This window comes from Onychostoma macrolepis, chromosome 04 (genome assembly GCF_012432095.1).
Source record: "Onychostoma macrolepis isolate SWU-2019 chromosome 04, ASM1243209v1, whole genome shotgun sequence".
Classification (NCBI taxonomy): Eukaryota; Metazoa; Chordata; class Actinopteri; order Cypriniformes; family Cyprinidae; genus Onychostoma; species Onychostoma macrolepis.
In genome coordinates, this window is record NC_081158.1 from 20258804 (window position 1) to 20282623 (window position 23820).

Here is a 23820-nt window from a genome sequence, read left to right on the forward strand (position 1 = left end):
CAATAGTGTGTGAGTTCAGCGACAATGCAAAACTGAGTAAGTTATCAACTCACTATCTTGTCCTTTCTCTCATGTGTTTACCATTGGAAAGTGGTTTGTTTGGATGATGGAATGAAAATGATGGAATGATATGTTTCGCCATTTTATGTTTTATTGAAGTATAGTTAAATGCTACTGTTAATTTCCATTTATGTTTTTTGAGAAGCTTCACTGTTGACGAACAGATTTGAACACGCACAAAACTGAGTATTTTGTATGTTTTGTGAATAAATGAATGGGTCCAGACTCCAGACACAAAAAAGGGCATCACATCAGTGATCCATCTACACACAGCTCAAGCAAATGTCTGGAGAACCCAGTCATCAGTGAAAGGGGATTACAAACCACATAAGCATTTTTGCAAAGGTAATCCACAATTTAAAGCATATTATTAATCTAAAAACATAGTTTAGTCCAATCATGACTAGTGTCAAGAGACTATTGATGAGGGTCCTGATCTCAGTGTGGATAAAAGATGAAGAATACGCAGTTATGCTACATCGTGGAAAGTTGGCAGACGTCAACCCAGACGAAAACTTCTGAGAGAAACTCTGAGTTCGACTGCTTCCAGCAATCAAACTCACTGTCAACAGTCAAAAGCGGCACACATGATGAATATGAATCAACGTCAAGCAAATCAAAACCATATTCCGTATTTTAAAGTTCAATATGTAACTTTAAACCCCAGGCTAAATCACGTCAAGAGGGCTTTTGATAATAAATACACTTTGTTTGTGATATTCCCCAACATACATGCTGTATTAGTCATGGGTTTGACCACATTCCTGCATGGTTAAATCAGGAAGATCAACACGAAGATGTTCGCCACACATCCTAGTAGGATTGGTCCTGGAGGAGACATTCTGGGTGTTGCTTTGTAGATACAGTTGACCATGACATGGCTAGTGTTGTTTGCCCAGCAGGGTGCTCTTTAAATTGGCGATGGTGTGGTTGTCTGGAAGGTTTGTATTGCGGAGAAGTGCTGGGAACGTTTTCCCCTGAAGTGTTATGTCTAGGCCTTTTCCTGAGCTCTTCAGTGGGTTTGATATTTGATATATGCAGATTAAAAGTCGTTTATGAGCTTGTGTAGTCAAAACCGGAAAGTTGAGTCTCATTATACTACAGTTTGCCTCCCTTTAAATTAGCTGTGAAAGGAACAGAGCTCTTCCATTGCTGAAAGAAAGTAGCAATAACACCTTGAACTCGTAGTCGACAGTATAAAACAGTTACGTGTAGGGGAGAGTTTCAAAATGAGGATGTGGGATCCTCAAAAAAATAAATAAATAAATAATAATAATAATTTAAAAAAATTAAATTAATTAATTCATTTTTATTTTATTATTAAATATTAATTTTGATGATTTTAAATATTGATCATTTTGAATTCATTTTAAATGTACAAACAATTTTACTAAATTTGATACTACTGTATTACTACATTTACTGATTACAGTTTCATTTTTCATTTTCTATTTTTTATTCTAATGAGAGATTTTTACCTTTTTGAAACAAATTTGCAAATAGATGATGAAGCCAATTTGGGACTAGATTTACTTTGAAAATCAAATAAATACTAATCTAATATAAAATTTTCTTATGGTGGATAAAATAAAAATAAATATTTTTATGATAACATTTTAATTCTTTGCTTTGTTTTTACAATGACATTTATTTATTTATTGAGTGATTTTATAAGAACACTCTTCGTTTTTTCCCCACAATTTTTTTTTTGCCCTTTTGACAAGTTATTTTAAGAATGATTTTTGGTCTGGAGTAAAGACCATCAGGAAAATATTACATTTTAAAATATATTAAATAGAAAACAGTCATTGAAATTGTAATAATATTTTACAATATTACAACAAAAGTAGCTGCCTATTTTAGATTTAAGGGTCACTGTCATCAGAACTAACTTATAATAAACCCAGTACAGTAACACAGAAAAAAGGTTACTCCATTAGCAATGTGAACAAGATGATCTTTTTCAGACCTTTAATATGAACAAACTTTGAGCAGCCAACCAATAGATGAACCACGAGCCTCAATCATGCTAGCTGGTTATAGATGAGTCTCCTCTTCCTCATTCCACTCACAACCTTTTTGTTTTCATTTATACGGCTCAGTGGAGCAGAACTGGAACAAAGCCTTTTTGTGCTAAGAAACTTCTTAAACATCCATTATTAAACAGCACGAGAGGGCTATGGGTCTCGATCTGCTCAGAGGAGACCATCAAGACATGCAAGACCACATGTTTGATCATAAAAGAGAAGCTTCCAGAGAAATCCATACTGGATGTACAGGGCACAAGGTTACAAGATTAGAGAAACGCTGGTAGGTTTCAGAGTTTAATGAGTACACATTCACCTTGACACGGATCAAATAATCCATATTTCTTTGCTAAGCCAATTACCAGCCCATTGTTGTCAATACTGGCTTTGCTTTGTTCATGAATCCACAATACTACAATGACAAAAAATGAAGAATGCTTAAACTAAGATAAAATTAAGTAAATAAATTGGTCCTGTCAAAAGGTAGATATCAGCTATTACATTCCAATGAATGTAGCTTTATTAAACAATTGTAGAATTGTTCTTGAATAAATAATATGATGATGGCTAGTTCTGGGATATACAGTGGCCTATGGGAGACAATATCTCGTAAGGCCATTTATATGACTAACTCAAACCTAGTGCGGAATATGAGTGGGGGAATATTTCGCCTTGACATAAAATTCCTGATTGCATGGAAATTGCTGGAAAAATTCATGTGGAATGAAGTTGAAAACAACAACAAACTCTTAAATGTCAGTAAATGTGAGTAAATCTTAATCTCATGCTCCCATCTGTTAAATGCATTGAATGGAATGTGAATTGGCCTGGTGAGAATATCATCAGCTTCTTAGAACTGGATAACAGAATACCATCAGTCTGTTAGCCTTACAAGGAACATGTTTGCTCTTGGAGAGATCATAAAAACAGATTCGTATTAGCTGAGCTCTTTTAAGAGACAAGCTGGATTGATTTTAAAGTCATGCCAAATGTCTGGTTTAGGTTGCCCACTAATGTCACTCTGAATTGCTGCATGCGCCTCTGTCTCGGCTGCTAATGCTTTAACCAAAAATCAGCCTGCTTTCAGATTATAATCACTACAACTGATTTCAGACCTGAGCTCAGATTTTCCATGTAATTTGAAAGTAAATCAATCAAACTGGCAGCTGTAGCATATTTAACTGGTCTGTATGCTTAAAATGATTTTGAACGACCTTGTTTCTGCATTAAAGGGGTCATGACAAGGATTTTTTTTTTTTATTCCCTGAGGTATATTTATAATGTTAATAAAGTTTTTTTGCCCAAAAAACAAATAAATATATAGAAAAATTATTATTTTCAACAGTCATTCTGACCCTCTGTCTAAAATGACCTGTTTTAAGGGGCGAGTTCTTTAAGGCTTGTCAGGAATCAGCCACCGTTATGATTGGCTAACATCATTGCATAGGAAAAAGTATCAATGCCCCGCCCCTCGCTATTGCATGTGAGTGTTTTGACAACATGATTAAAAAACGGTCATTTCCAGACAAAGGATTATGAAATAATTTATTTATGGTTTGTGATGCAGCTGCAGTCAGATCTAGTACTTCTTCATCTTTCAACAAATGTTTCTTTGTGAACTCTCCATGACACTGTGCCTCATTTACAAAACAATACTTTGATCACACCTCTGACATGATTCGGGATGCCATTAAAAATAAACTATCCAATTGTTTCTTACGCTGGAATTCTTCTGATATCTGTACAAAGAACGAACGAGGTGTTTAAACCAAATGCGTCAAAGCAAACGTTCTATCACTCTATTTGTCCTATTGAGTCAATTGACGACAGACTCAAGTGCCTGGACTGTGTCAGAAAGTGAACACGCATCTGTATACTGTATCCAGTGTAGACAAGATAGCGGCAGTGATTGTAATTTCTATTTGCTGTTGATGCAATGCAACACTCGCATTTAGCGTGATCAAGTGTCAGCCGTTAAGTGAGTGAACGTCAGTGGGCGGGGCATATGGTGAGAAGATCACAATTCGTCAATATCTTGCTCTGGTGACAGTGTTTATGCAAACGACTGTGCCCAGGTGACGTCACCTTGTCCCTCGGATCCAAAACAAGAGCTTGATTAAATAAATACTTTGTTTATAATGAGGAGGACGCTTTAAGCTATAAAACTTGCAGGATGTTTTAATGGTACAAAGACCTCTTATATGCCAAAAGATCAAGGCAAATTTGATTTCTCATGTCATAAAGGGATCATCGGATGCAAAATTCACTTTTCAAGTTGTTTGAACATAAATGTGTATTGTAAGTGTGTGTACACGTCCATCCTATAATTATAAAAATACACCCAGTGTTTTTTTTTTTAAATCCTCATTTTAAAATCCCCTTTCTCAAATCAGGCTGTACTGAGAGCCCTGTCAGAATGACGTAGTTCTGCACAGGCCACTCAGTTGATTGACAAGGCCGTCATCAGTCCACCATTGTGTTGATTGTGGTGAAGGCGAAGACAAGATGTCTCAGATTAAGCAATTGAAGTGCTTTGTTGTTGGATGTAATAATGAATATGAATTATTATCGTCATTTACTCCCGACATCTGAGCCACTGAAGACGCAGAGTATTAACGTTACTTTCGCTTTGAAGTGAATGCACCGATCCACGATCTGCCTAAATGCGTCTATGTTCACGTGAATCATTCGTGATCCAGCTTCAACTACAGAAGTAGTGAGTATAACGTTTTTTTATGAATCTTTGCAAATCGCCTTTCCTAATAATGTGCTAGTTAGCCAGTTTCGCGGCTAAAGTAAACAGTACTGCTCATCACCCCACGGAAGCGAGGGGCGGGGTCAGCAGAGCTCATTAGCATTTAAAGCAACTAGGGATGTAACGGCATGAAAATTTCTTATCACGATTATAGTGACAAAAATTATCACAGTTATCAATATTATCACATTCAAGTTCAAGTTCAACTTTATTGGTCACATACACAATCATACACAGTACGACATGTAGTGAAATGCTTGGTACAACTCTCCACACAGAATGCAATAGACTATATATTAAAATAGAAATATTATAGAAGTAGTAATAAGAAAAGAAAGAAAACTATATCCTAAGAAGTAAGTTGAATAATAAGTACAAATTACTATGAGAAGGAATTAAACTAAGATATTACAACAATAAAGAATATAAATAAAAAGGAAAATATACAAATTACTCAAATTACAGCAAAATGAAAATAATTTAAACAAATAAAAAGGTAAAGAATATATGTATAAAAAAAGAGAGGGAGAATGAGTACATCTCTAAGTACAGAGATGGTAGCAGCAACAGTCTGACAGTATGTGTATGTACAATAAAGTGCAATAATGCTTATGCAGTCTGTAATAATAAAGAAGAATAATGTTAATGTGGTGTAGTGCAACTAAATCTTATTGGCATTGTCCTGGTTCAGGACACGGATAGTCTGTGCAAAGAAGCTTTTCTTCATTCTCTCAGTTTTAGTCATCAAGGAGCGAAAGCATTTCCCATGACCTCAACAGAGAGAAGAGACCATTGCTAGGATGGCTGAGGTCCTTTATGATCTTCCTGGCTTTGGTACAACATCGTTTGCTGTAGATGGATTCCAGGTCAGGGAGTTCAATGCGAATGATGTGCTCAGCTGGTCGCACCACCCTCTGTAAATCTGTCCTGCTTTGAGCTGTTCCCGAACCAGGCTGTGATGTTTCCTGTCAGGATATTCTCAATGGTACAGGTGTATAAATTATTTTAGCACTTTGGTGGGCAATTTAAAGTCTTTTAAGCGCCTAAGGTGGTAAAAACGCTGACGGGCTTTCTTTACCAAGGTGGTAATATGATTTGTCCATGACAGGTTATGTGAGATGTGGACTCCAAGGTAGCAAAAGCTATCTACTCTCTCCACAGTAGCCCCATTGATCGTAGTGGATTGGTAGCTCCTCACCTGTTTTGTGCTGAAGTCCACAATCATCTCCTTTGTCTTGCTGACATTCAGAAGGAGGTTGTTCTCCTGACACCAGTTTTTTAATCTCCTGCAGATACGCTCTCTCATCATTATCAGAGATCAAGCCTACCACAACAGTATCGTCAGCAAACTTAATGATGGTAGTGGAGTGGCAACACAGTGGCAACACAGTCATATGTATACAGCGAGTGCAACAAAGGGCTTAGAACACACCCCTGGGGTGCTCCTGTGCTGAGGGTGATGGAGGATGAGATCTGTCTGCCCACCCTTACTGCTTGTGGCCTGTCAGATAGAAAATTGTAGATCCACTGATGCAGGGTTGGGCTAAATCCTAGGTTCTCCAGCTTTAATGTTAGTTTTGAGGGAATTATAGTGTTAAAACCTGAACTGTAATCAACAAACAGCATTTTAAAATAATTCCCCTTCCTCTTGTCCAGATGATCTAAGGCTGTGTGGAGGAGATGTGTAATAGCATCATCAGTTGAGCGGTTTGGACGATAGGCAAACTGTAAAGAATCTAAGCTGTTCAGGTAGCAAGTAGGTGATGAAATTTCTGACAAGTATTTCAAAACACTTCATCACAATTGAAGTTAATGCTACAGGGCGATAGTCATTAAGACAGGAGGGTTGGGATTTCTTAGGAACAGGAACAATGATGGACTGTTTGAAGCATGTGGGAATTTCTGACTGATCCAGGGAAAGATTAAATATCTCAGTGAACACTGATGCTAGCTGGTTTGCACAAGCTCTAAGAACCCGACCTGAGATTCCATCTGGTCCTACTGCCTTCCTTATGTTCACTCTCTGGAAAACCCTTCTCACTTCACCTTCTGTGATGATGAATGCTTTTTCTGCATCTGTGCTCTCCGCCTGCATACAGTCTTTGTTCTTATTTGCGGCAACAGCACCGTTAGCACAGTGAGATGCAGCCTCAAAACGAGCATAAAATGTATTTAGAGCAAGAGAAGTGTCAGTCTTCGCGATCACATGGGCTGGTGTTTTATAGTCCGTTATCGTTCTCAGCCCTAACCACAAACTTCTAGAGTCACCTTGAAGAAACTGTGACTCTACTTTCTTCCCGTAGCGCCACTTTGCCTCCTTCACCACTCTACACATATTATAAGACGCAATCTTATACTCATCCATATTCCCGGTAGCAAGCCCCGCTTTGTAGGCAGCATTATGGGATGACAGGGCGTCACGGATGGTTTTATCCACCAACGGCTTCTGGTTGGGAAACGTCTTAATGGTAATTTTTTGAACTGTATCATCCACCAGTTTCCCGATGAGTCCCACAACCGCTTCCGTAAACATGTTGATGTCGTCCGAGCTGCGCTGAAACATGTCCCAGTCTTCATCATCTAGAGAGTCTTGCAAAGTGGCTATTGATTGGTTCGACCAGCGCGCGACCTCCCTTTGAACTGGAGCGACTGGTTTCAGTCTCTGTTTATATTTTGGCATGAGAAAAATGGAAACATGATCCGATTTCCCAAACGGTAGTAGAGACTGTGCCTTGTAGCTTCCTTTTAATGCAATGTAACAATGATCCAAAATTTTATTACCTCACGTAGGACAGGTAATATGTTGATGGAAGTTTGGCTCTGCGCATTTGAGGTTAGCACTGTTAAAGTCCCCCAATACAATAAGTGCAGCATCCTGATGATAGGTCTGATTCAGTGAGAGCTTCATGTAATTCCCATATGGCAGTGCCCGTATCCTCCTGAGGTGGATTATAAACTGCGCTGATGATGATTGAGGTAAAAAGTTTTATGAAAAAGTTTCATAAAAAGGTAAACCTCACATTTCAGCCTTTAAATAAAGAAAAGGGTTAAGTCAAAATGATAATTGATTAATAACTGATTATATGTATTTTATCTGCTCCATACATTCTAGATAACTTATCTGCATTGTTTAAATGTGTAGAATCCACATAAGCTTGTTTTTCATCAACTGGTCAAAATTTACAGCAAGACACGCAAATTCAGACTGTTTTTGGCCAGACAGAAACTGCACACAGGCTGAATATAAATGTAACTCTCTGTAAATCCACTCTGTGACAGCAGGTGGAGCTGTGAATTACAGCTGTTTCCCGTAAACTCCGTGGACAAAGCAGTATTGCGATTAAGAACACTCCCTTTAGGTATTACATGGAGCGAAGATGAAAACAAAATGCCATCGAATCGTTTCTGAAGACAGTCAGAACCTTCATTTTGTGAAAAATTTTAATGTTGGGTGCAGTTATTTAGAGAAATCTTCATTTTTGTTTAATTCTTTGACAGCCCTAATATATATTTTTAATTCATAAATAAATAAATGATATATTTATCTTATTAATCATACATATAAAAATAGTCAGTAAGAATACAATGTTATGTAAACACACACACACACACACACAAACCTTGCATATGTACATAGTGCATTTTGGGACAACTCTGATGTAAAATCTCAGAATGTCAAAGGATTATCAGGTCTATAACACAACCAACACCATGTGGACAAACGATTGCATGAACCTTCTGAGAGACACTAATTGCAGTTCAAAACTCGAGCCAAAGTTTTCCAGGCTCCATTGACTTTGCTGCACCGGCTTAAGCTCCAATTACAGCCGCAGCTTTTGTTAACTTTCCCCTCATTGCCTGAAAGCTAAAAGCTGGTGTGCATAAATTAACTGTATGCAAATACAAAGGCAATGTCCCATTCAATCAGAACGCTACTGGTGCCAGTGTTGCTGGAGTACCCAGAACTCATGTTCTTCATGAAGATGGAGTGCCTCTGGCCTTCAAGACATGACTTTAAACCCCTTTCAAAAGCTGCCGCTGTGTAGACAATAACATGGTTCTTTGGTTTGGTTCTGCATGGTTAAACTCACATAATGTGATGTGTAAGTGATTTCACACATACTTGTAGACTCAAAGCCTCTGTCCAGGCAACCGTAGACGTCATCCTCATTAAGGCTCACAATATCTTTGGCCCTGGTTCAGTGGCATGATCTATCATGCTGTAAGACCAAATGATTGGTACTTGCTAAAGTACCATTAGGGTTATAATCATAATTAAGATTACAGTTTTTTTAAACCTGTAAACTTAAATATTATATATTGACATTGAAAAAGCTCTTTTATTAGTTTTATAATCAGTAAGTATTATGTATTTTTGCCTCGTTGATAATGAAACATTGGCAAATCCTGGAGACATCATATCATAGAGACTTGGAACTATAAAAAAACAACCTGTCAACTAATATATATATTTTTAATTGAAATAAAACTGGACAAAATGGAAATAATTTGAAGTAGTAAGATTATTAAATCTAAATCTGGAATAAAAATGCAATCTAAATACTAATAAAAACAGAAAAAACTAATAAAAATTTTAATTATTATTTTTTTCATTAATTGAAATAAAGCTGAAATAAAACTGGGAAAAAATGTATAACTTGAAGTATTAAAATTATTAAATCTAAATCTGAAATAAAAATTGAATCTAAATACTAAACTAATAAGATAGTAAAATTAATAAAAATGACAAAAATCACATAAAAATACTAAAAATAAATAAATTTGAAATGAAAACTGAAAATCTAAAAATAAAAGCTAAATACTATAATAATATAAATAATACTAAAATAAGAGTGCCTAGAAATCACCCCAAACACCCATCACCCATTATGGCTTTGATTTTCCTTTTATATTTTCTACAGACACTCTGAGAATGATCAGGTGAACACAGGAAGCAGGTTGAGATGCGCTCAACGAATCTCGACCACCCAGACTGTAGTGTAACATGCGACAGAGTCGTCACACAGTCTGTCCTCTTGACATTAGCCACATTCCTCTGGCCTCTAGAATGCATGCATACATACACACTCACACGTACACAAATACACTAGCACTCTCATTCAATAAGCATTTATAAATACTGGCAGAGGGGAAGAAGACCTGCATGTATTGCATGTCACACTGACAGCACTGTTAGCAACTGACTGCGTCAATTTGCATTAGCTGGGCTGCCATTTTGCCCTTAAATCCTTCAACACATCTGTCCTCTTGAGTCGCTAGTCAGAGAAGAGCTCTTTCTACAACGCTGTTACAATGGTTCTCTTGTACATGGTGGAAGAAAAACTTTATAGAGCTCCATGTGTAAGTCCCAATTTGCATATTCATAGTGTGCATAAAAGTGTCATAAAATTGATAATACAGCCCTTGTTTGTTGCACATTTTGAGTGTTAGACTCTAACTAAATTAATTTCCTTAAAATACATAATTTAATAATAATAATAAAAATAATAAACTTTAATAAAAATGATTGCAAAAACAAAATGGAATATAAAAACAGTTTTAAATTTATATAATTTTTAAAATACATTTGTAAAATTGTAAAAAAAAAAAAAAAAAAAAAAAAAATAATAATAATAATAAAAGTTTTCCTGAAAAAAGTTTTATTGAAGTTTTATTAGTATTATTTAGCATTCATATTAAAATTATTTAATATTGAATTATAATTTTTAATTGTTTATTATTCATTAATACAAATAATAATAAATATGTGACCCTGGACCACAAAACCAGTCATAAGGGTACATTTTTGAAACTGAGATTTATGCTTTCCATTGATGTATGGTTTGGTAGGATCGGACAATATTTGGAAATCTGGAATCTGAGGGTGCAAAAAATCAAAATAATGAGAAAATCGCTTTTAAAGTTGTCCAAATGAAGTTCTTAGCAATGCATATTACTAATCAAAAAATTAAGTTTGGTATATTTACGGTAGGAAATGTACAAAATATCTTCATGGAACATAATCTTCAAAACAAATCGAAGAAAAATCGATAATTTTGACCCATATAATGTTTTGTTGGCTATTGCTTCAAATATACCCATGCTACTTATGACTTGTCATGGTTTTGTGGTTCAGGGTCATATATAATAATGCTTTTGAACTGAGTATGTCACATGAACCCTCACAAACATTCACAAAGCATGCAATGCAAAATTTTTAAAAAAAGGCTTAATATTTTCAGCCTACTAAGAAAATGAATAATTCAACTCTACAAATTAAATTGTTGAAGTCAACAGAGGACAAGGCAGGTCATTTAGAAAGTCTGCAAGGGAAAGAAATGCTTCCTGTTTAAATATGATTAGAAATTATTGGGCTTTAATTCACATTTATTGGTAATACATTTTACAGTTCTGTCAGATTTCTACTTCAGATAGCATAATATTAGCACAGAGTTCAGATGGGGTAGCTCTCTTGGCAGCATTGAAGTTTATCAGCAGTCTTAGATCCTCCGTATCTCTCTGCGTCAGATCGGGCTCGGTTACAGTGCTGTATTTCTCTGGCACCGTACAGGGTTCCCCACAGGAGCTGTAACTTTACACGTTAACCTACCCATCACACTAATGGCTGCTTTGCCCCAATTAGCACATGGCCACATCTTCACCTGTCACCGATCCCCTCGGGCCCCCCATGACCTTTCACCTTAACACGAGGCACCCCTCACTTACACATAAACATGCACGCAGTGTTGCATGCGGATTTACCTAAAACAGTGACCATGGAAATAATAGGGTGAATCTCACGAAAATTGTCATTTTATCCCAGAATTTCCTACCAAAACATTCTGAGATGAAAATTCTGTCATTAATTACTCACCCTTGTTCTTTGTGCACAAAAAGTTTCCTTGTAGCTTCATAAAATTAATGCTGAACCGCTGATGTCAATGGACTATTTTAATGATGTCCTTACTACCTTTCTGGGCCTTGAATGTTTCAGTTGCGTTGCAGTCTATGCAGGGTCAGAAAGCTCTCGGATTTCATCAAAACTATCTTAATTTTTGAACTATCCCTTTCTTTTGATTTCGGGGTTATTCATGATATTCACCTAAACTCAGCTATACTATATAGTTTTAAATCGTTTGTATTTTGGTCATTTCTTCTGCAACCATGCAGACTTAATGTTGAAAGGCCAAAGCAAAAAGTAATTTGGAGGCATCCAAGTGAACACAAACATGTAGACTAAAGTAAGACTCATTTTGAAAATGAAATTCACATTTGTATATAAAAGAACACAGGAAGGATCTGTCTACTCCATTACGCCAATGTTTCCTTTCTTTTCCTTTTTAACCAACCTCTTTCCTTTTACAATTTAGAGTGTTGGCCACTCAGCTGGAAAACCTTTAAAGCCATAAACCATATTTGGCTTTAAACATTTTTTTCAAAGCCGTAGACTTGCACAGTTTGAGCAAACAGATAGCATAAAAGGCTTAGAAAGTCTAGGAGGATAAAAACATGGAACTGTTCTTGAATACATTAGCATGAATCAATAGAGCAGAAAACACATGTTATGACCGGCTGTTCTCAGTATTGACAGACATGGATTGATCATGGTATCTGCAGTAAATATTTACCCAGGTTAAAAAGGTGAGCGAGAGACCTTCAGGCAGAGGCAGAGGTGAAATGGGGGCGAGATAGAGGACCGATATTGTCTGCCTCGAGCACTGCGGTCTAAGCTCTAACTCGATCAGTACAGTTAACCTAGACATAGCCTGCAGATAAACACATTTGTTGGCCTTAATATGCCACTGCTGACAGCTTCAACAAGCCATGTTTTGTATAGAATGGAATTCCCCAACCATTCTTCATTGTTTGAGTGTGTTCATCGCTTAATATTTTACATGTGTTCAATGTTCATAGCTATTATCCTTAGCCAAAATAATCAGTTTTACAGCTTCAAAGAATTTGGTCTATAGATCTCAACTTGAAGCAGCCTGACGCTCCATGTATAGTTTATCTGACCTCATTCTTACCCCAACCTGACCTAACCATGACCTCTTAACCTCAGACACAATCAAGAGGCAAGATATAGCCAAAGTTCTTTCACCCAGCATTGACTGTTAGTACAGTATTAGACTTCTGTGTGTAACTTACCTAGTGATTACTTTTTCAGCTGATTAGACATAATTCTGAAAGGTGTTTTTGTTTCGTTTTGGAGAAAGTAACAAACACCTTAGAAAGACTGGGCTAGTAAGAAAACCTCCAAAACACTACAGAAATCACCTATGAATTTTTAGCCATTTTTGAGTATCCACGTGTATGGGGAACGCTGTCAGGTGTGCCTGAAAGTTTTTTAAATAAGCCAAAGGAAAAACTTTTCTATTTTTAGTACAAATTGACCATTCACCAGGAGTTTGATTGACAGGCAATCTGACCAATCATAACGGTGAATCTGCCATTTTGTTTGAAAAACAAACCAGACAGGAGAGTAGATTATTGTTGGTGGACTTTAACTTGAAAAATGGTGTGTATAGACATCTTTTCGCTATTGAAACAAAACACTTTCTGATGTTCACTAAATGTTTATTTTGTGCTACTATGACTAGTAAAGAGGAAGAGATGATCGGTTCCTGTGCCACTTGAACTGAGGCGCTACAGCGATCTGTTACAGCACATTAAACAGCCACAAAATGGTATTTATGGTTTGAATTTCTTATAAAATTACCAAATACGAAAGCAGAGGCTTTGTTTCAAACTAAATGTAACATGCCGTGTACCATGTCTGTCAGCTTGTTGTCAGTGTCCTCTTTGCTCCGCGATGTATTTTTCACTGCTTGAGAACATGGTGTGTATCGTAAGAGCTCCATGGCTTGTCGGACGTAACAACAAGGGCGTGGGACTTTGCGAAGGGTCAATTGTGTCGTGTAAATGTACACTTAGTATGAGATATCACATGTATCAGGGCAGAAACATCATCATTATGGTCAAACTAAAGTTTTAGTCTTTTGAATGGATTGTTCAACATCACACTTCTGGGCTTCAGCCACAACTCAGAAGTGATTTATGCCTAAGACGTTACCTTATAGCCGATGAATGTGATGTTGGCTGAGGTCAACATTGTTTAATCCTCAAAGTGATATCTGGGGTAGAAAATTCAGAGAATGTTTTACCCTAGCCATGACTGGGTTTGAGCAAATGTTAGTCTTGATTTTCTGCTGTAAAAGGACTATAATTAAGATAAAAATCAGACCTTCATAGATGAGGCTTTTTTTTTTTTTAAAGTTCCTGTGTGTATTTTCATAAATGTTTGAAGGCTTAACGGTCTCAAATTATGGCATCAGTGCTAGTATATGGCACACATGCACTCTTAAATGCTGTGTTGTGGCCTGCTGGAGGATAAAAGTGTTTTAATACTGCATAATTGCATATGACCAAAACAATCCGAGGACAAAAATGTGTGGTGCATGTTTTTGTGGAAAGAGTAAATTTGTGCGTGCACGCAAACTGGCATGAATTTGTCATAGATGACTTCCCGTCCCGACATGGAAACACCCAGCTATGCCATGCAAAACAGCATGGATTATATAATGAAATACATTACTTGCCTCAGGTGATACGCTGTTAAATATCAGTTTATAAATAACGAAGAACAGAACTGTCAGCTGATATAAACAGAGTTTGACATAGCTAGTAAAACAACGTGAAGGTCAGACTACTCGTGTTGGGAGTCATGTGAAAAAGTTGCATTAAAGGGCAAACGTTGATGCTGAAAACATTTGTGTTCATCTCATGATCGGAAAGAATACCTTATGACGGATTCCTAAAATGCAATGCTTTTCTGAAAGTTAACTGAAAAACCACAACAAACCACCCATGGACAGATCAACATGGGTATCAGTTAAATCATGCATGATCTCCTGTATTTGCAAAGGGTGTTGCCTTGTGTTACCTGGCTCAAGTTCACACATGTGGTTTAAACCAAATTCTGGTCAGAACTGATAAACAGACATTATCCTTACAAAGCAGCTGAGCCAAGTTAACACCCAACTGTTTGTGATTGTGTCCTAATTGAAGTGAATGCATTATTAATCAGTCTGACTTCATGAAATTGGCAAATGTCTGGCTGTCTCCTCCCAAATAGTAATGCATTGTTTGGGAGGAGTAAAAAACAAATCTAAATGGATGAATCTCTTGAAATTTGCAGAGAGAATGTCCTCATCATATTTCACCTCAAAATCGAAAGAGAAATAAGAAAAAATTACATTTTGATTATTACATTACATTTTGATTTTGATTATTTTATTTATTTATTTTTTAAGTTGATTTTATTAGCAGTCGTCAAATAAGATTTTTGGGAGGGAATTTTGACATTATTTCTATTATTAAGCAAATTTTTACCCCTAAATTATCATTAGAGCCTTATTTTAATTACCAGAATGTGAAGGAAATATTTTACAGTTTAATATATATACAATAACAGTTTAATATATATATATATATATATATAAGTATGTGTGCTGTTTATATTTATTATGTATATATAAATAAACATGTATATATTTCACAAAATGGGTTATTTTATATATTAAATATATTTATTTATAATATAAATTATATGAATATAAATATAGACATGTAGATACATGTAAATATTTTTAAAATATATACTGTATGTGTGTGCAATTATATATACATAATAAATATACACAGTACACACACATATATTATGCAAACAAAAACTTTTATTTTGTATGCGATTAATTGCGATTAATTGTTTGACAGCACTAATATATGTATATATATATATATATATATATATATATATATATATATATATATATATTAAACTGTAAAATATTTATACATGATGGTAATATTATTATTTTATTTATTTTTATTTTTTTACTTATTTTAAAATATGACTGGGACATGTTTGTTGAATCATTTCCTGATTATTCAGGGGAGATTTATTATCATGCATTATCCCTTATTTATTGCTGTATATTACAGATGTTTATTATTATTCATCGGACATGGTTCAGCTTCATCATGGTTTATTATTGAGTTTCTTTCGCCAGGCCATTGGATGAACAGATTATTAGGCAGAGATAGGAAGGATTTCTGAGACAGCAGCTCCCCTCTCGACACGACACAAGCTCTCAACGTCTTGCCTTACGCAAAGACACCCTCAGACTCGAATTTCAAAAGAGCTCACGCCAGACTGACCGACAAACAGTTAAACATTCTGACGCCGACTTCATCACCCAGGTTTATTTTTTCACAGGGTGTTAGTTTGGTTCAAATCACATAGAGTAACTGACCCTCTGCTATGTTCTGCTGTTACTGTTGTTGTTAACAGACCGTCCCATACAAATGAATTGGGGATTTGCACACAGTTTTCAGTAGAATGTGCTTATGAATTGACATCAGAAAGCATTTTTATCTTTAGCTTTACTTAATTTGTTCAATTAGCTTCCATTCTGCTATTCATTAAGAAATAACTTCAACTGGAATATTGAGTTTTTTCTATCTCCATTCTTCTTCTTTTTTTCTTCCTGCTTCCTTCTCTAGTCATGGATGCTGAGAGACACCCAAAACTCCCAGCTCTCTCCATAAAGATGCTTTCAGACGTGACTTTACTGGAGCTCCTCAAACACCCCAGAACATCTGGAGCATTCCTAGTCCAATCCAGCTGACATATTTAGACCCTGCTCGCTATAATACTCACGTTTTTTAACCTGTACATCTGTCTTCTTCTAAAACTTTCAGAAAGATGAAAATGATCCAGAAGGTCTAAAGGACTAAAGGGATGTCTAAATCATGTAGATGACAAACCAGGACCTCATAAATTGTTTCTGTTGATACATTCCCAGGCTATACATTACACTGTTCATTTACTGTGAAACACTCTTCAAAATACAAACACATCTGATTTTTCAATGATCAGGATGACTTCGGTTTTTACGCTATATCACCCAGCGAAATCTTTTCTCAAACGAAGATCATTTGCAGAGGTCTCAGGTCTGAATGACTTCTCCAGAGGCCATCTCAACCTCACAAAGACATTACTCAAATCCACACCTGCTGTGAAGACACATAGTCTAAGATGAAGCTGGCTTGATTAGTTCTAACTAATCTGGCTTTAATTTGTTTGCAGCACAGTGACAGCCATCTGTTTAGGATGTTCTTATTAATGTCAAACAGAGCATGTTACGTGGCATTCTTCAGAAAGACGCAAAGTTGTTCCAGAATGCTTTGAGTCTGAGCGGAGTTTTTCCATGGCACGATCTGCTCTGACACTATTACCAAAGCTTCCCGCTGCTTCTTTTCAGCACATAAGACATAGACGGATGACTACACTAGGGAATGTGCTGGAAAGACAAGGAGAAAGAATGGAATGACAAATTAGGCCAAAAACATGGATTGAAAGGAATAAGAAAGCAGGAAAGCATGTAGAAACAGTGCATAATTGTAAGAACAAGAAACAAATGTCCAGAAACAAAAAAATCCAGACAATGTCAAATACTGAAGAACAAAGCATAAATTGGACTCTTATATTTGAGTCAGTGACAAGATGCTCAATATTTAGTCCATATCTATCTAATTAAAATAAATAAATAACTCTTAAAAATGCAGTTTATGCCAACAACTTGAATGATGTTTTTTGGTTTGTAAATTAAAAGTAACTTTAGTACAACCCAAATTCCCAAAGTTTAAACATAACAAATGTTTAAACGGAGAAATTTTACACTTTTATCCACTAAATGAGCTCTTTTCAAATTTGATGTCTGCACGGGGGCAACAAAGGGCTGAAAAAACAAGAAATTTTGAAAAGATTCAGCTGGGAGAATATCTAGCAACTAATTAAGTTAATTGACATCGGGTTTGTAACATGATTAGCTATAAAAGGGATGTCTTAGAGAGGCAGAGGCTCTCCAATCTGTGAAAGAGTGCTTAAAAAGATTTTGGAATACTTTAAAAACAACGTTCCTCAACGTCAAATTGCAAAGGCTTTGCAAATCTCATCTACAGTGCATAACATCATCAAAAGATTCAGAGAAACTGGAGAAATCTTTGTGCTTAAAGGACAACCGATGCATTGTCATCTGAGGGCCCGAAGACCACAGGCATCCATCAAAGGTCTTCGGGCCCTCAGACGACACTGCATCACTTATCGGCATGATTCTGTCATTGACATTACTAAATGGGCCCAGGAATACTTCCAGAAACCACTGTCGGTAAACACAATCCGCCGTGCCATCTACAGATGCCAATTAAAGCTCTATCATGCAAAAAGGAAGCCATATGTGAACATCTTGTCCTGTGGGCCAAATTTGACGTTCTTGATGGAAATCACAGTCGCCGTGCCCCGCCGTTGCTAAAGAGGAGGGAGACATTCCAGCGTGTTATCAGAGTTCAGTTCAAAAGCCAGCATCTCTGATGGTATAGGGGTGCATAAGTTCATTTTGGAAAGCACTATGAATGCTGAAAGGTATATAAAGGTTTTAGAGCAACATATGCTCCCCTCCAGATGACGTGTATTTCAGCAGGACAATGCAAAACCACATACTGCAGCTATTACAACAGCATGGCTTCGTAGTAGAGTAGTCCGGGTGCTGAATTGGCCTGCCTGCAGTCCAGATCTTTCACCTATAGAGAACATATGCTGCATCGTTAAACAAAATAATACGTCAAAGACGACCACGAACTCTTCAGCAGCTGGAAACCTAAATCAGGCAAGAATGGGACCAAATTCCAACACCAAAACTCCAGAAGCTCAAAACCTCGATGCCCAGACTTCTTCAAACTGTTTTGAAAAGAAGAGGAGATGCTACACTATGGTAAACATGCCCCCATCCCAACTATTTTGAGACCTGTGGTTTATCTATTTTTAACCTTTTAACTTTTGAAAAAGGAAAAAAGATTGTGTATTCAAAAAGGAATTTTAATACTTAATAGTTACACTTCATTACCTTTTTTGTAGAAAATGATTTAAATGTTTTTCAGAAATGTATGAAACCAGCAAAGATTAAAGTTTTAAGAATGTTTTAAAGGGATAGTTCACCCAAAAATGAAAATTCTGTCATTAATTACTCACCCATCGTGGACTCACCCTCTCATGAACGCGTGTCAAAGACTGACACGTAGGAGAAAAAATTTAGTTTTCTTTGCGCACAAAAAGTATTCTCGTTGCTTTCTAAAATTAATGTTGAACCACTGATGTCATATGGACTATTTTAATGATGTCCTTACTACCTTTCTGGGTCTTGAACATGTCAGTTGCATTGCTGTATATGCAGGGTCAGAAAGCTCTCGGATTTCATCAAAAATTTCATCCGAAAATGAAGGAAGGCCTTACGGGTTTGGAATGACATGTGTGTGAGTAATTAATGACAGCATTTAAATTTTTGGATGAACTGTCCTTTTAAGCTGGATTTTTAAAAGATTTAAAATGGTGGCCATTTTACACCAAAAAAATAGTTAGAAAATTAAAATAATACAGAAAAGGTAGAAGATAAAAAATAAGATAGAGAATAAGACAGAAATGATGGAAAATCATCTTAAAATGAACATGTTTTTCCAGAAAGCATAGCAACAGGTATCCTACATCTGACCATCTAGATTCCGTATGTACTGACACACTGCCTATTCACTTACTCAACTACTGTATATTAAATGTTTGCTGCAGCAGATAAGAGGAAAGATCTGATATCTGATATGAGACCAGCTCAGCCATTTCCATTAGAATGATCAAAGTCATGGAAACATTATTCCTTAGTTAGCACCCAGAGATAATGTTTCAAGCACATAATATAAGCTTTATGTCATACTGTGGATATATTAACAACAACAAAAACATGTATTAAATGTCACTGTGATATTTAGCACTTCAGATTAAAGCAAGTTTATCACTGCAGACCATTAAACTATCTGCAATAGTGACATGTTGAAATAAAACTGCTTAATCGGTGTTGTGCAAGTCTGGTGTGACGCACAAACAAAATGATCTGGAAAAATATTTTCCACAATTTATCTGAAAAATGTCATTCAACTAGTAATCTAATGTCATATTTTTAATAGCAGTTCTGTGTGTATCCAAAAAGTATTCACCATTTCCCTTTAGTCATATTAAAGGGTTTGTCTGTGTCCCAAATTATATGTAACTTTGCCATATATGAACTAGTACAAAAATACAAATCTTTCAGAAAATGTCCACATTGTTCAACAAAGTTTAAAAGTAATGTGAATGTGAAGATTTATCTGCCAATCAATGAACAAAATAAAAAGCATATCTTTAAGTTAGTAAACACTTCAGCCAACCCTTAGTATCTTAGCAATTTTGAACACATTGTCAAAGCCAAAGTAGCACATTCAGAGCTCATGACAGTGGCACGGGGACATAATGAAGGACAAATAGACCCCTCAGTCTGGTTTAGAGCACTCTGATGACCCCACTTGAAGAGGACATGATGTCATCAGAAAGGGTTCTTGTAATTAAAGTAACCCCCATCTAAAAGGAAATGCCTTGATTGGAGTCTGACATTAACCAGTATTACCTTGAAATGACAGGAAGACCCGTGGCTGTGGTGGAAAAAGACCATGGATGCAGGTGACGCAGAGGACGAGGGGAAGTAACAACTGCATGTTCGTCCCAAATGACCAAACCCAGAGCGCTCCTGACCTCCCCATGACTGCTGAGGAGACACCCAGACCAGCCCACCTGCAAAGATAAGGTGAAGGAACTGTTGAGGACAAAAGAGTTGTACTGAGGAGAAAATACATTTCAAAGAAAGACTTCAGAACTTTTAAAGTACATGGAGAGCAAATAATATATGCACTTTGATGGTAGAGGTGGATTACATAAAGGAATAAGACACTTAAAATCCCATTAATAACAAGTATTTATGCCTTATTTATCAGTTAAATTATTTAAATGTAAATATATTTTAATGTCAGATACCTAAAAAATCTACATTTTCTTGAGAAGCAAAGATGCATAAGATATTAAGATTAGTTTTCAAAGAATGTATTTTAGTACAATACTTTGTCTTTTGCTTTAAGTACAAGTTAAAACAAGGGGAAAATTCTGTGAGTGAATTAAGACAAAATGCAAGTGTATTCAAGATACAGTCTATGAAAACTATGAAGTCTTGTTTTAAGAATTATTAGATATTTTTACTTGGAGGATATATATAGCATTTACAATAATTCTCTTACAATGTACGTCTATGGGGCAAGGCATTACACCTGGATAAACTTCACACTGTTTCAAATATACAATAATGCGTTAATCAGACGTTAATATAAGACTATTAAGCCTACATGTTCAGAGTTATACTGATTATATACTTTTTTTTTTTCTTCTCATTTTTAACTCTTGTCATGATCATGTAAAGAGACATGATGTAAGTGGCAAATCACAAGAATTACATTGGTAAGCTCATTTGACAAAAATACGAGCTTTATTTAACTTCAATTTCTTGCCCCATAGACTTCCATGCATTACAGCACATGCATTTTTACAAACTATGAACAACTGAAAATGTGGTAATTGACATCATGCTGCATATTTTGATAAAGCTCAACTTTTATTGAACCCACAACATTCCTTTAAAAGTTCAACATTTTTTACGTTTGAGACATTAGCCACTTTCTGTGTGAAAAAATGTCTTTGATATAGTGCTAAATCAAGTTTATCAAAAGCCGCAAGTTAAAATACATATTTCAACACTTATAACATAAAAGTCATGCTTTGCTATCCATGAAAGCATTTTCCTTAAAGGCCTACGGTGGCTCTTTTAATTAATTAGTGTGGAGAAAGTGTCATGTAGTTGATGCATTTAGTCATGATATCAGCCAATGCTGTATAAACAATGGCTCCTGTCCAGCCAGAGTCAATATTTTACCTTTACACGAGGAAGACTTGTACTGTGTAAAAGGAATGTCAGTGTAGGGGGAGCTCAAAGAAATGGATGCATTTATTTCTAACAAAATAATGAATGGAAACTCCCCTGTGTTTCTTTCCTCTCTATTCTATTATGGGACAACAAAAGTTCAATAATACATGGGGAGAAGTTTGATTTCCCGTGGAAGAACTCTTGCTTCATGCTCCAGGGAGAACAGACAGCCTTCTCTGACCAGGATGCTCTTGGAAAATAAGAATACATGCGGTTCATAATTATATATTAATAATATGTTTGTTTTGTAGCAGAGAGAGTGCAGAAGGACAAAGAACAGAGTAAGAATAGCATAGTCTCAATGCTCATGTCTTATACATGAATCATGTGAAAGATTGATAGGAACTTTGTACAAGACATCTACAGTGTATGTCTGACTCGCTGAGGTATGAGCACACTCCATAGGGTGTGTTCACAGTGAAAAGCAATGCAGGTGCCGTTTGCACAGTTCAAATATACTTTTTAAGTTGTTTTGTATGTGATCATATGCTATGTGTGTTACTTGTGAGCTGGTTAGGAATGAAGTGCACGACGAAGGAACAGAGTCAACAGGGTATTTAATCATAAATCCAGGAGTAAATCCAACATTCAGCAACACAAATCCAGAACAATAGCGGACAAAGGACCAGGGGAGAATGCAGGATTTATAAACAGGGAACGTAATCAGGAAGAACTGAAACAGGTGGAGTAATTCATCAAAAACCATGGAAACTAATAGACTCGGGAACTCAGGGAAATGTGGAAACAGAAACCGAACCAAAACAGACCGTGACAGTTCGCCCCCTCCCGGAATGGCGCGTCCTCGCGCCGACAACAGCAGTCCAACAGAGGAGGGAGGGTGGGGGTTCAGGAGGCGGGCTTGGGGCAGGTGAGGGGCAGGCAATGGGGAAAGGGGTACAGTTCATTTGGCCAGGGTGGAGTAGATGGAGGAAGGAGCCAGGGAGGAGCCCGGAGCAGGAGGAGCCAGGTGGGGAACCAGAGTCCAGCCAGGAAAACGGCCCATGGTGGAGTCGCCGGAGGGAAAAGATATGGTGGAGTTTGGGCAGATGACACCAGGGGGCCGACTGACAGAGATTACGCCGGTGGAGTAGGAGCCCAGGTCGGAGACAAGCAGCCACAGAGCCAGGGTGACACCGAGGATCCGGAGGGCCTAGGTGGAGATGGCGGCTCAGGCGACTGAGGTGGAGGCGGGGATCCGGAATGCTGTGGCGGAGCCGGAGTGACAGAGGACAAAGGTGGATGGATAGAAGGACCAAGGTGGAGTCCAGGACTCGGAGACTGGAGGTGGAGACTGGGGATCCTCCAACCCCGAGGTAGCTGGTGACAGGAAGTCCCGAAGCACAACCGACCCACCGGTCATGGCGTGCTGAGGGTGAGCTGAGGCAGCGGAGACAGGGCTGATGGACTGGTTGGGTGATACCTAGGAGGAGGGAGTGGGAGGCTGGGTGGGGACCTCCTTGAGATTGATGATGAGGAACTGGCTGACGAAGGAGAACTGGGCAGAACTGGCAGGGGCTCTGGAGACAATGGGGAGGTGGGTGGGACCAACGGAAAAGGAAGAACCAGAATTCCTCCTCATTCAAACAGTTCAATAGTTCAGAGTCCAATAACAGCTCACCCTCAGTGGTGGGAGTGTGGGCGGGGTTATCCTCCATTCCCTCGATCTCCACAATTATTCCCATGACGCACGGTGTTGCAGACTCACGCACCTGGTCAGTCGCCCTCTTGTGCCCTTGCTCTGGGGCAATGATTGTCTCTGTCGCTTTAAATGGTGCTGGCTCTTTAATCGCGGCAGGCTCGAGCTTTGCGGCTGCGGTGGGCTCTGGTGAACACTCCATGCCGTGTGATGGTGATGGCTGGCTGGGCTCTGGATTGGGAGTGGGGCTGGAGATGTCCTCAGCGGGGAAGATGGAGAAAAACAGTCCATTATTCTCCAGCACCCACTCCACACAAGTGGCGAAATTCTCCTTTGGACCGTCCGCTGGCAGGCGTGCCTTACACCACTCGCTCAGGCTGGTGATGTAGA

The 23820-nt window shown here is 37.4% G+C and overlaps 1 protein-coding gene across 1 annotated transcript in view; it reads right to left on the reverse strand.

The window, feature by feature from the left end:
- The window catches only part of sema3c (sema domain, immunoglobulin domain (Ig), short basic domain, secreted, (semaphorin) 3C), a 62928-nt gene that overhangs the window by 33434 nt on the left and 5674 nt on the right, over nucleotides 1–23820 (reverse strand). The window contains 1 exon segment of the mRNA XM_058773766.1: nucleotides 20394–20557. Within this exon segment, the coding sequence (XP_058629749.1) occupies nucleotides 20394–20526 (133 nt within the window). The 5' untranslated portion in view covers nucleotides 20527–20557.